This window comes from Ammodytes marinus, assembly GCF_949987685.1.
Source record: "Ammodytes marinus genome assembly, chromosome: 4".
NCBI lineage: Eukaryota > Metazoa > Chordata > Actinopteri > Uranoscopiformes > Ammodytidae > Ammodytes > Ammodytes marinus.
In genome coordinates this window covers 22624474-22639239 of record NC_137233.1, presented here as the reverse complement: position 1 = coordinate 22639239, position 14766 = coordinate 22624474, and the positions used below count along the sequence as shown (strand labels likewise).

Below are 14766 nucleotides of genomic sequence, written 5' to 3'. Positions count from 1 at the left end.
AGGCTATGCGGTGGGGAGAAAAAAAGCATGGGCTGTAGTTGTAACAAAAAAAATTGCTAAGTCACCATTTAAAATAAGAAGGACAGCAAATAGTATAAAATGATTGTCCTACAATTTAACTCACCAAAGCAGTAGACTTAGTAGCCTATATCCAACCGCGTAATGCTCACTCCGTGAATAATTACCGCGACTAATTCCTCATTAACGGAACTTTACACCGGTTGGTTTTTGAATCTCATCCCCATATTCCATAGTTAAGGCTTCTTAACTGTTGTTGGCTCGGAGCGAATGTGCCTAAAGTAAGCCTTGCTTCTTCTTTACTTTTCTTTCCAAGCGGAGAGCACCTTGCATGCTCACCTGTCCTGGAGTATGCTCATTACTAACTGAGAGTAACAGGTGTCATCTCCCCTTTTTATAAACGTAACTTTATCATCTGCTTTGAAATAATTGGACAGTTATATTCCTGAAAATGGTCTGGAGAAAGGAGAGACCGTGTTCAGCTCCGTGGTGGCACGGAGGTGGCAGTTATTTGCAGTTGCTGTTTGACACAACAACTTTGTTAAACTTTATTTTATCCGTTTTGTGCCGTTTTGTACACGTATATAACATTTTAATCCACCAATCGAGTTCATTTGAAACGAGGAGTACTCCAGTACTCGATTACTAACGCCCATCCATAGTAGCTACAGAACATATACTGTGCTGTGTAATAACAGGGTCGAAAAATGGGGAAAAAGTCGCGGCTTATAGTCCGAAAATGACGGTACCAAACGTGTTCCTTCCAAGACTGTGTGAGAGAATGACACGAGCAATCTGATATTATGTTAAAACAGTCTCAAGCTCAGGAAAGGGCACCGTATCGATAAACAGGTCAGGACCTAATTCACAACGAATCCATCTTGGTCTTTTGTGTTGTATACACAGTTTACGATCCAAATCTTGAGCTAGGATTACATTCTCACACACCTCCACTTGTGGTGAAACTTACTTTGGTAAGGGAGGTGTGAGGCTACACCCAAACCACAGGCACGAGAGCACAGGTGTTCCGTGGAATCCTGTGCACATTAAACACTAATAATGCATTAACCGAATGTGACCTCAACACATGACAACTGCTTTGAATACGCAAAGGAATGGTTGCTCAAGCCCTCATTAGAATGTACTCCTGACTGATGTTGTAAGTCTGTTGTGACATTGAAAACATTTGTATTATTCATGATTACTTTGGATTTTTTTTTTACAAGCCAGCTTAAAGCAGATCTGAAGTTTTTGTCAGAGAAAAGAGTCCACACGTGAGTCCTCCACCTATTTAGCATTTCACTCCCTTGATAAGTTGGACAAAAGGCAGACCATTTAAAAAATTAAGTATGAATAGTATTGCAGCAGAAGCAGAGATACCTTCTTCTCTTTTTTACAAAGTCTTACTTGTCAAAACATTGTGCCTACTGTTATAAAACTGATTGTCACAACAGGAGCATTCCTTTGGTGTGTGTGTGTGTGTGTGTCATTTAATTGGTTTTGGAAACGTAAGAGAAATAGCAAACACAATGCCCTTTCCTCTTCAAATAGCAGAAAGAAGCACTTGAACGCTTTCCGATGGAGCTGAAAAGAACCTTTGAAGGAGCTCCCGTTGGCCTCAATTCAACTGTTAACCTGCGTCAGGTGAGGACAACCTCCAGTGTCAGACTGAGCCACCTGATGTTTAGTTTTACATGGCAGCACAGGGCTGCACCTGGAGGGTGTAACGTGTATGGGTGATACACTATCCTTCCAGGCCCAAATTAAAAAGCTTTACAAGCCAAATTCTTTTCATGTTCATCTTTGTTATACAGGTTTATAATCCAAGCACAAGATGTTCTATCAGCCTCCTGCTGCCCCACCCTTTTGCCTTCCCCGAACAGTGAATGTTTGTGCCATTCACTCCCATTTCCTGTGTTGTGATAGTCACACTCATTGTGTTAACCACAATGATAAACATTATCGGGATTCCATTTAACAAAAAAGTTGATAAATGTGGAGTCAGCGATTTAAGAGAATGCTTGTTGTCAAAATCAATTTTTTGTCAAAATCAGTGTATTTCTCCCCACGATCCGCCATCTGTCCGTACTGTGTGCGTGCCAACAAAAAATCTGATGTTAATACACTGCCAAGGCTATGTAAATTGGTATGTAAACAAAGGGTATGTAAAAAAAGAAGGCCCACCGTAGCTTGCAACATGCCAATTTACAGAGCCTAGACTGTGAATTAACTCTAGATTTGTTTGGGCACTCACACACAGTATAGACAGATAGCGTGATTGTGAGGAGATATTCACAGATTTTGACTAAAAGTGATTTTGACAACAAGCTTTCTCTAAAATCGCTGACTCCACCTTTAAATGGGCCAAAGGAAAGAGAAGGCTTCGAAAAGGTGAACGCTTTTTCAGACTGACCTCCATGGACGCTCTCCAGAGGGTAGAAGAAGGCCACAAGCAGGTTCATGAGCACAGCCAGGTTGAAGGAGATGCTGCTCCAGAATGACATGTTCCTGGAGCACCAATATAGAATGGGCTGAGCTGGAGAAAAGGATATTGAAACAAATGTAAACAGGTCAAGCTCTGTACCATCCAAACCTTGTGCACGTTATCAAATAATTACACATAACACTTTAGTTACCAGTGAACGTAATACACACAGTGACTGCTCACACCAAGGGAGAGTAAAAAAATCCATAGAAATTGTGATTTCCAATAAAATGTACAAAAAGTTAAAACAAAGATTGTTTGCCACGTTTCAACAATTTGACTCTAATGAGTCGAGAGTCGATTGAGTGATTTAAGAAATGTTCCAAGCAATGTACAGTAGGTTGGAACACATTGATCAAACTGATTCAGAAGGATTCTGTTTGGTTTAGGGTTAAGTGCCATTATAAACTCTCAACAGTAAACAAAGGATTTACTTTGAAGTGTAAAAACTGCACAAAATTCTCATGCTCATTTCCCATACTCTAAACAATGCTCTACTTTTAAGGAGAGTGAAAACACATGAACTTGGACACACACACACACACACACACACACACACACACACACACACACACTTTGGTCAGGAGATCAGTATCTTGGCCAGTGCTATTTTGAGATCTGCTGTTCATATGAAAAGTAGAACTGCGGGTGGGGGACTTTTGGCAACAGAAATGGCTACATTCATGACGAGCGCACCAGCGGAACAATATGGTCTCCAGCTGTGCTGATTCATTCAGTTAGAGGAGAGGGTGGTTGTCATCAAGTGTTATCACGTTATAAACAAACCATCTTCCATTGTGGGACATGAGCCCATGCTCCAAAAGCGGTCACTTCATTGGTCTGAACGACTATATTAAAAAAAAGTTTCAAAGTTTGAGGATTTATGAGATTATTTTTTTTAAATTTACAATTTTTTTCTGGATGGCCTGTGAACAGCTCCCCCTGTCCTGGCATGCTGTTTATGATTTCCCTCATGCTGCTTTTAGAGCTGCCCCGTCCATTACCCTGCCTTGATTTTTCTCAATAGGGTTGTGCCATGTCAGAGGTAAGGAATGTGTGACTGAATGACCCCTGGCAGTGACATGAAGCAGGTCAGCCCATTAATCCCATTAAGATTGGACAGACTTGGGAGCATTGTGCCAACTCAGTTGGCTAAATTGCAACATGTACCATCTTATCCGTTTTTTTTCAATCACAGGATCTTTATTACATGTCAAAATAATTTATTTCCTGTCCCTGTTTACTGTTACCATTGCCTCTCAGTTTTCTGTTTCCAGGCAAAATATAGGAACCTAACATGGTTATCTCCTTCCAAAATATACCAACGAACAGAATAGGTTTGTATACCGACCACAACTATCATGTTTATCATCCACTTCATCAGACTCACAAAGTTGACATCACTCTCTCCTGGCCAAACACATATTTTGTTATCACATTTTAGGCTTTAATTAACTTATGTCATGGAAGTTTTTTAATCAGTTAAACCTTGTGGGAATAAATGAACTGAAACTTCTCAATATAAACTATTTAATAAAAGTAGATAAAACAACAGAGTTACAGAGTAAAGTTTCCAACCTGCATGGTCAGCCCCCGACGGGGCTGACCCTATCTTTTGGTCAGACAGGGATTTTAAAGGCCCCCTTCAACAACGGGGGTGTCAACTAAAAGATGGTCAAACAGGTCTCAGGGGTTTATTGTGGTCATTGTGGTTTATTGTGGTCAGCCACAATAAACCTTAAATTAGTTTAAGCAACTGTTGTCAGCACATTTCTTAGAGGAAATGCACATGTGTTAAACTGATGTGATATACATATAGAAAAACAGATCAAAACGATGGTTACAAATACATTTGCCCTCACAACTTATACTACATTTTAAATAAGTTCCTTATCAAGGTTTACATGTTATCCTTACTTCCATCCCTCCGGTGTTCAGATCTGCACTATTGCTGGGTTTAATTACGAGGGAGAGTTTGTGGTCTTTGGTAACAAATTCTATTTTTTGATACATATAAAAAGAATGTGCACTTGTTTGTATGTATGACTATTTCAGATGGATCAGACTTGTAGTAGATTATACCTGCAAAAGATTTTCGCAATGCTACCAACAGTTGCTATTTGGAAACTAAGAAGACCACCAAAGAAGAAAAGAAGGATGTCATTTTAGCTTGCTAAATGATGAAATTTTAATATGGTGTGTTGGTGCTCTTGGGCCTGGAGAGACCTTTTAAACCAGGAACCAGAAAATACAAAGTTGAGGAAAAATACGTACAGGGAACTGTGTTTGGGTCACCGGTCGCCTCTTGAGTTCCTCGCAGCTTCTTCTGCCAGTTCATCTCGTTGAAGAGGTCCTCGGAGCTCAGGAAGAAGTCATTGATCTTGCTGCCTTGCTCATCCCGCTCTGTAGTGTAGTAGACCCGCAGCTTGGACTCTGAGGTGAGGAACTCGCAGATGTTGGGCACAGGGAAGACTATCTGCTCCATGGTGCGATCCAGTCGTACAATCTGGACACAAGCACATACACAGCAATCAAACACATACTCTGTCACTGCAGGCAAGTCAGTTCTTTAAAGCCAAGTGTTAGGAGATCAATCATTTATATGATCTGACTGTAATTGTAAAACGCAGTTTGCGACAATAACCAAATAAAAAGAGTAGTTTTCTGTCCAAAAGCAGCTGGTAAACAAAGTATGCCCAGGGCACTGCCATCAATCAGCATTCCTTCTTCTAAAAGATGAGTGCATACAGGAAAACGTGCAAACGTGCCAGACAAGCTTGCCGTTCTGTGGAGGTGCATGAGACTGAAAAGCAGGCCAGAAAAAACACCACCACACATACCTCAGGCCAATTGTGATGCCAAAATATGTCACAATCATCTTCAGCTAACAGATGTTTAATAATAGCTGTCCAATAGTGAAATCGTGGGAACGTTTCACAGTAGTAACTTAAGTTAAAAAAACAAAAAAATGACAGTAGCAGATCCAAAATGGTGCATTCCAGTTCAGACATGGAAGTTACAACTGACCTCAATCTGAGCAGTGTGTTTGGCATAGAACTCCAGGGCCTCATCACCCTCTCCATATGTCCCCCCAGGCTTCAACATAGCCTGCAGTTCCTTGTTGTGACGGGCTAACTGAAATTAAAGAAAAAACACAATCACATCAACGATAAACAAGTTAATGACAGATATCGATTACAAAGGCTGTTTTCTATTGTTATCAGAAAGGTGTGCCTTAGACGTAGACATTTGTTAGTTAAGAATGTGTTGAAAAACTGAGTGAACACTTCTGCAATTTAACAGCTGGGTAAATTGATTGTTTTGACAGTAAGTGTTGTTCATCTATAAGTGTCGTCGTTAACCTAATTCATAGTTTGAAAAGACGCAGCTATTGGGCGGCGCACAGCCTGAGGGCTGAAAAAGAGGAGATGCGTGTAGAATGGCAGGTATCACATGTCTTTAGCAGCCACAGGAAATTATGCAAGCATGCATTGAGTAACAGTAAGTCCATTGAAAACGTAGGTTGTGTATTAAATGATTTGGCCGCCACATGTCCCATAGCATTGGATAAGGGGTGTTACAGAGTGTCACGTCAATGTTACGCTGGAAACTTACTTGATGGGCCAAGATGTAGATGTTGTGGCCGACATTGCGTGGAGAGGCAGAGTGCTCCTCCTCTCCATCCTCGCCCTCCTGTGGCTCCTCCACCTCTATCTCACCCTGCATGTAGGCCTTCTTGATCACTTCCACCTGCAAGAGTATTGCCAGTCACATAACAGCCACTAAAAGGTGTAGTGAGCGATTCTGGAGAACTCTTGTTGTCAAAATCCATTTTTATCAATATCAGTGATTACAGTATCTCCTCACAATTTGTTTCTCTGCGTACTGTGTGTGCAATGAAAAATAATCCAGTGTTAAAACATAGCCTAGGCTCTGTAAACAGGAATTTTGCTATCTATGGTGGGCCCCTTTTGTTTACATACCGGTTTATAGAGCCTAGGCTGTGTATTAACACCAGCAATTTTTTCAGCGCACACACAGTAGCAGATCGTGACGAGATATTCACTGATTTTGACCAAAAGTGTTTTGGACAATAAGTGTTCTCCGAGTCCACCTTTAATACTTTCTGACGAATCATGTAGCATTATACGCACCAGCTCTTTAGGCCTCATGTTGTACAGTATCCGCTCGGCGTTCTCACTGTCGTGGCGACTCTCCATAATTGCAAGGAGAAGCTTGGAGGCATTATTCTACAAAAACACAAGAGGAAAGATTATAGTGCAGACGGAATCGGGTTTGTTGTTCCCTGTAATGAGGGAATGACATCTTCGCACACCTCATTTAAGTCAACAGTGTTTCCAGATTTTCTTTTGCATTAGGAAATTAAAGCTACTTTCAGTGATGTAATTGGAACAGCTACTCTCAAACAAACGCTTATATATAGGTTATGTAAAGCTATAAGGGTTCTGACGTGGTGCTCTCTCTAAACAGCCACTGAACCACCCAATAATCCCTCACTTTGAGTTCCAGCACCAGGTCCATCCTCTTCTTGCCAAGGGGGTTGATGTCATTGAGGATGAGGGCGATGATGATGTCGATACCATTGCATTCATGAGTGGCGATGCAGTTCTGAGGGACAAATAAAACAAAGATAAATGAGAAAGTAGACCGGAACAGGTTCACAGTTTTGTGTTATGTCACAGCAGGCCAGTATTCTTAGTTATGACCAGATAACACATACAGTATAATCAGTAATCTACTGATTAAGAGGTCAACCTCTTACATTTGACTCCACATTTCGTCTTACATTTCTCAATACTGATGATGATTAATACTGACACAACATTAACTGATATGGCTTTTAATAAAGTCACAACACATATTCTAGCACCAATCAGCCATGGTTAGACTAGGCAGAATTAGAGCTGTTTTGCCACGTATCTTATAATCAAAGTGTGAAACGCTGCATGACAAATCTTCAGAAGTTTGGATCTTTACTTTAAAAGAAGAAATTGCAAAACATTCTAAATACATTTGTATTCATTTATTGAGTGTTGGCTAGAAAATTAGGTCACCAAGACAAGTATTTTCAACAGCCAATGATTAAAAAAAAGAATTTATGTTGGACAGACAAAATCTCAATCTCAGTTCCCCAAGGCAGCATTCGAGAATATTATCTGTCATACAAATACATATTTAAAACACTTGATCAAATTGCCAACACTGGCACAGTCATGTGCTTATGGTCAAGTAGGTGCTTTGTACTCCCAAATTGCAGTTTAATTTAGTCAAGCATCACCCCAAACTATAAAAGGCTTGTGGCAGCCAAATGGTTTGAAGCAAAAATGTTGCCACCATATTACAGAGATACCACACATCAAAACACTAACCAAACTATTTCTAGCCCTCGTCTGTCCCTTTTTCTATCTCGGTAGCTATAAACAAAAAGCTCTGTTCAGTCTGGCAGTCCCCCTTCTAGCACTGTTTGAGGGAACTGAAACCGGTTCAAACAGCGGCTGCATTTGGCCAATTGCTTGTTCAGCCGTGCCAGTTTCACACTTGCCGTAAACTGACCCAACAGCGGCATGAACACAGGATGCCACGATCATGTGAGAAGACCAAGCAATGCTATTCCATACCAAATAACTGACATGGGCACATTGCCCGGTGTGGCCCAGGGTCACACTGAGGGACTGGCACCCGAGTGCTGGGCATGGCAAAGACTAATGCTCCATACTAATTATAGCACTCACAAACAAAACAACCAGTATGTTTACCAAAATCAAAAGGTCACTTATGTAAGCTTAGGATAATTTGATAAATCGTTGAAACAAAATAACTTTTGAAGACTTAAATTAAAAGGGGCTCTCTACAGAGAGGGAACTGACTAAATATACTTTTGAAAGCACCTCCTAAGTGTGAGCTTGCACACTTGTGTTCTGTGTGTACGTGCATCACCTGGTTCTCGTGACAGGGACCTTGGCAGTACTCAGTCAGGCTCTCCACAGTCTGGTTGATGAGTCCCACGTTCTTCTCGTTGATGTAAAGTCCCAGCAGCCCCAGGCCCCCTGTGGTGCTGCCACAGATACAGTCCAGGAACTGAAGGGTCTCACACACCAGATTATAGTTGTTCTTGTTATTCTGGTTGCGAAGGAAGTTCTGGGGATGAATAGTGATCAACATTAGACATATCCTTCTTTCTCGGGATCGGTGTTATTCCCAAAAATATCTTTGTTAGAAAGAAATGACTAATACGAAAGCTAAGACTGTAGGACTTGATGCCAGCAGCAGATGCATCATGGTCTGAGGGAGTGGGTACCGGTACTAGAAACAATCTTCGACCACGGAAATCTAAAATTAATTGTCTTTCTCTGAAATATAGAAATATATATATTATTGAAGTACCTAAGAGGACCTTTCAGTCTTTGTTGATTTTAGCAGTACCTTTGGACATAAGCGGTATTGTATTTTATTTGAAAGAGAGACCACAGGATGCATCACGATGAGTTAAAGCATTTATATGGGACTATGACCGAATAATAATGGTAATATGACGATGGCTAAGCAGCTTAAACTTTGATTTAGTACCGTTTGGGAAACACGGGCTGTCCAGGTCGGTCTGCCGGCCGTAAATAGTTTTGTAAGTTCCCGGAATAAATCGGACCCGTGCAAAGGCATTAATAATAAACTATATAAAAATAGCATTCTTTTAACTGATGGTAATGTTTACTGTTACAGTTCATTTTGGATCATCAAAGGAAAAATTCGACTGCTTCATCAACTTTTAAAAGTTCTCTCGTACGAGGTTTAAGTAAAGAGTGATGAGGCCTACTTTCGTTTTCTTTATGAGCATGTTAGCCTATGATGCAGTCAGACAATGACTCTATGTCTTTTGAAAGAAACAGAAACATCTCAATGAAATGATGATTATCTGTGCTCCAAGGCCAGCAGTTCTTCAAGATGTTGCACCCACGCTCTGGGTCAGGATGGAGACACAGTGATTCAGCACAGAGGCAGCTAGCATTTAATGGGGGGGGGGGGCAAAAAGGAAGTCTGATGTCTGGGCTGCTGCAGCCAGCCAGCCATTACCAAACAACAACAAACTCCTCATAGTGAAACCAGACCAAGACATGCCATATATATATATATGGAAACAGCTGCATCAGGAAGTTCTGCAAATGGTGCCTATTTTCTAACACGGTTTCGATTCTGTATAATCGAGTGTGTGATGATAGCAAATTTGGAACAAAGGTCAGGAAATATTAGCATGACATGAGCTGGGGTTGAAGGTGTGTGTGGGGCAAAAATAAACACAAAAAGAGGGTGTAATGGCGGACCTGCAGTTCTGGGTTGTGGTTCTCGCAGAGCAGTTGCATGAGGCGCAGGATGGGCTGCATGATGGTGATGATGACGCTCATCTCGTTCTCCTCCTGGCCCTTGTCAGCGGGCGGGACCGGCGTGCCGTCGGCGGCCGCCTGGTGCTCCTCGGCGTCCACCTCGCGCCGGTAAGTGGTGATGGCCTTTTTGGTGACGTCAGTGGCCTCCACCAGCTGCTCCTTCACCTCCTCAGTCACCACGGCCACCACCGGCGTGTCTTTGACTATAACCACAAGGTTACAGGAGACACAGGACACAGATCATTGGAGATTAAGACGCGGTGTCTATAAAGGATGCTTATTCAACAAGTGAAGTGTTTGAGTGCAGATTTGTATGATCACTTAGACGCATACAAGTCTTTTTTCAGGGAAGTATCATCATGGATTTTTCTATTGTGTCTCCGTTTATTAAGGTGAGACACTGCAGGTGAAATGAGTAATATGGTTAACGCATAGGTGATTTAGGTGACAATCTAGATGTTGGATAAAGCATTTTCGACATATTCCTAATAACAAAATGTATCATAAATCAGACAATTAACAACATATGAACATATTATCCAGTAGTACACTTGAGAATAGTGCTAAGAATGATTATTGAAAGTTACGTTGAAGTTTAGTGCTTTAGAAGTTGAGATTTTTGGTTCAGAGTATTGAAAAAAAAAATAATGTTGAGATTGATGGTTAAAGATGTGTATAGGAGAAAAATATACAGATATAAACAGAGTAAATTAGATAATAATAGTACAGTACTAAACAAGCTGAATGATGAGACACTTTCTGTTGTTATACATAGAGCGTTATACATACTGTGTGTACACATAAGACAACAGAGTTAAAAAATAAAATAAAATTGTTTTGTGTCATGGCCTTGTGTGGTTCCCTTAAGAATATGACGCAACCAACTTTTTTGGGGACTTAAACTCCCCCCCTCACCCTTCTTGCCCGCTGGTGTGTCTTTATCCGGTGGCTCATCATCCTTCTTTTTGCTGCCCAGGTCACTAGTATTGACGGACACAGTGGCTTTGATCTCCTGCTGAGCCAGCTTCATGCGCTCATAGAACACTTTGAAGAATGCCTCTGACTTGTTGTCTCCCGTTAAACGACGGAAGAATGACCGCTAGAGAAGGAGAGGAAGGAAGAGGGTTACACATGTAGTAGACAATACACATGTAGAGTCTAGTTTTCATTAAGTTTAAAACTCTAAATTACTAAATTAAAACTCAAACGTTTTAAAGAATGGTCACTGGTAGTCTGCGGCAGATGGAAAATTTAACACACTCTTTATCAACTAATGTTGTGCAAAAAATGCTGATTCACGGGGGTTCACTTTGCCAACAGGTTCCCGCTGCACTTTGCATGAAGTGTGTGTTATTATTTTGCTTCCCATGTTAACGGGACCGCCAATACTATCCCCGTGTCAATTTTAAACTGAGCTGCGCAGGACTGACACACAGCTGATACGAGCTGCGCTTCCACTAGCAAAAATACAGTAAAAATTATGTTTCACATCGTAGGCTACAAGCCACATAATGTGGAATTGACATAGGCCTATAAATTATAACCATATGAAACAACAATATTTTTATGTTTTTCTTCTTTATTTTTAGGCTAGATGTAAGCCTAATCATTAATGATTTTTAACCCCATATTATATCAAACTGTAGATCAGGCAGTAGTCCACCCCCCCTTCCCCTACAATGTAAATGACTCGCAGTCTAGCCAACAGATTTTGATGACGCACAGTTGTTTTTTGCTGATGGCACACAATAAACACGATCGCAGTATATATCTCCATGATTGTTAACAATTTCGCAGTTTTCACTTAGTGCTTCCTGCTTCTCTCCACCCCAGAATGTCTGTCCAATGAATGAATAACCTCAGATCACATGTGGTTTTGCTTCGTAATGCCGGTTCACTTGCAAAAGGGGCAATATGAAAGTGGACGACAGCAAAAAATCTAAATTCTATTTGGTCTGGACCAAATCAAGTGAACTAGCGGACTTTCCCAGTTTGAATACACCCTTAGTATGCTGCTTATCATTGTCTCCTTGTCTGTGTGATATTTTCTCTGCAGTGCTGAGAGCCAGAGGTGCTGTTAGAAGCTGTTACATAAGCCTCCCCTTACAGCGCCAGGAAAACGTGCTGCTAGGCCTTCCCCATGCTCACCTGATTTTATACAATCTTCCCACTGCTCCCTGAGGACAGCGTTGGGCGTTGACACTTACACACAGGCAAGCAACGGCAAAAACAAAGACAAGGTTTACATTCAGCCAAACTCAAATACATTGCACACACAAAGACGCAGCTACACACACCCTGGCAGGGTTACACTACTGTACATGCACCTACTTTACGAGTACACTTGTGCGCACACACACACACAAACAAAGGCGTGCCGACACAGCACACTTACACATGGAGAAAAAAAACACACACGCACGCAAACTCACACACACAGTATTAGTATCTTAGTATTGGCCTCAATCATCTGAAAAAATAAATAAAATACATTTGTGTGATTGCTTTTATGAGCTTTTCCCAATGCAACAGAAAAAAAGTTGATCCAGCGTGAGTAAGAGGTTTGTGAAGTCAAGGTGAGGGAGGAAATGTTCTGCTTATAGGCTGAACTACACAAAGGGCCATCTTGTTTTGGAAGCCTTGTATGCACGGAGCAGTTGTTTTTCTGCAACAGGCTCATACGTATGTTCTGTCCCATTTTCCCCTCGACAATCCCTCCTTACATAAGACCTGTAATCAGCTGAGTGGTTACAGTGAGGGCACACACAGCGCCTCAGCTCCAACACGGTTACATCAGCCCACAGAGCATGGGAGCGAGGGAAAGAGGAAAACCCTGCCATACTTTTCTGTGCCAGAAAAGAACGAAGTGAGCGTGTGTGGTGTGAGAGGGAGGGTCCAAAAAAGCAGGTGTTATCACATACAGTACATAGATTCTGCGCCGGCTTTGAAAGCATGTTACATAAGACTCTTTCCAGGTTCAGCTCAACTCGGTTACGTTTCTAGAAAAGCGATGCAAAAGGTGAAACACAACACGCAAAGGCAACCTTTGAAAAATACGAAATCCATTTGGTTTGAATCTTTGCGGACAGACACCTGACTGTGTCCTCAAGTCCTCAATGATGCGGAACGCTCAATGCATTTAGAAAGCTCGAGTTGTTTACCATCTCTCTTTTATGCAACAGTTCTTCTTGCTTGTATTTTTTCAAAGCTGTTATCATCATGTTGTTGACAAGATAGGGTCATTTGTTGATGGTGATCTGATTAAGAGTCAGCAGAAGACTTATGCAAGTAGGCCGGCTCCTGCAGACAAAGCCAACAGCTCCAGGATAGCAGCTTTACAACATTACCATATTAAAAAAGACCGCATGACTATGGCCGTAAAAACTCAGTTTCGTCAGGGAATCATTTAGTCAACACAGAAGGAACAGCATGCAACAGCAACCACTGCCCTTTGCTCTGCCAGCAGAGACAAGTAAATTAGGGCTGAGTATCAAACCCCTGTACTTTATGTCTGTATAAAAGTATAAAAACATTTCAAACAATAAAAGCTGGCATTAAATGCTTGCTCAGATTGTTCCTCCCCTTTACTCATTCTGTGACCAAATAGTTTCATACATGTTTAAATCACAGTCTTTTCAATCTCAGACTGCATTTCCTTTACTTAGTTAGAGCACGGCTGCTTGTGTTTGGAAAACTATTTACCCTTTAGAAGTTTGACTTATTTTATTAAATGAAAAAAGGATAGATAAATAAGTCTTCTATTTATTTAAGATCAGTATTCATTAAATATTATTTAAAAGATAGCAAACTCTATGGTTGACATGACAATCCACTTAAGAAATCAGCTTTTAGCCTATTCATGAAACATGAGAACCTGTTTTTTGTGTCTTTTTGGGTAATTTACTCAGTGAGATCCCAAATTGTCATCAGGTTCAGTGACTATTTCCATGCTTTACTCAAGTAGATATATAGGCATTATTGCTTTTGCATGTTTAAAATATGATTCCAGTAGAGATGACATAATGTGATAAGACAGAATCCAAAAATGCACTTTCTTGACACAGAGACACAAAGACACAGGTGCAGAAAACAACAACAACAACAACAACAACAACCATTTTGAACCATGTGTACCAAATTTAGCCCCCACTCCTCCCCATTGACTGCCGAGTCATTCTCTAAAGAAAATACTCAGGCAGCTAATAAGCCTCAGCTTTTTTTCTTTCTTCTCCCGAGGGCAGCTTAGCCTCCAAAGTGTCCCACTACAGAAGCATTAAGCCTCCTGGGAGCTCTTCAAGCACAGCAGGTTTAAAGGTGGAACTCATAATTCACTCTCCTGCTCTATACAGATTTAACATGGTGGCAGAGCAGACTGGGAACTAATTTCGGATTATTCTGCACTTCTGCGTTTCTCTAGCGTTCCCTGTCAGCTGCCTACCCCTCGGCTCCTGGCATCAACACGGGCACAGTTATGTAAGGCCTGTTTATACCACCAGCGCTCTGTTTCTATCCGTCTCCCGCCTTTGCAGCCTGACACCTTGCTGAGTGACAAAGCCATCTCTGTGCTTATTGGAGCGTTATTCGGTGTCTAAACTATGCCACGCCCACGCTCTTTGAGGTTATGACAAGACTGCCAGATAAGGAGGTTGGAATGAAAAATTAAATACACATGAGTTTGTGTTCGCAAGATCCAGTACAGGCAACAAGCCAGGGCATAGTCGAAAACGTATCCAGTGACTTATACAACAATGAATTACACTTCTATAAAGTGTAACGGTTTTCTAAAAAGGAAAATTCCATGCCAAATCTATAGTTGAAAGGGAGCTGGTATGTTGATGAAGCAGAGAAACGCCTGGAAATTCACTT

At 41.2% G+C, this 14766-nt stretch overlaps 1 protein-coding gene across 1 annotated transcript in view; it reads right to left on the bottom strand.

The window, feature by feature from the left end:
• Positions 1-14766, bottom strand: part of itpr1b (inositol 1,4,5-trisphosphate receptor, type 1b) — a gene marked incomplete at its 5' end in the record, with an annotated part of 93072 nt that overhangs the window by 20713 nt on the left and 57593 nt on the right. Inside the window, 9 exons of the mRNA XM_080026491.1 lie at positions 2432-2554; positions 4799-5009; positions 5531-5638; positions 6119-6253; positions 6658-6753; positions 7022-7132; positions 8462-8662; positions 9841-10103; positions 10816-10999. Of these exons, the coding sequence (XP_079882617.1) occupies positions 2432-2554; positions 4799-5009; positions 5531-5638; positions 6119-6253; positions 6658-6753; positions 7022-7132; positions 8462-8662; positions 9841-10103; positions 10816-10999 (1432 nt within the window). The remainder of the gene's footprint in view (positions 1-2431; positions 2555-4798; positions 5010-5530; positions 5639-6118; positions 6254-6657; positions 6754-7021; positions 7133-8461; positions 8663-9840; positions 10104-10815; positions 11000-14766) is intronic.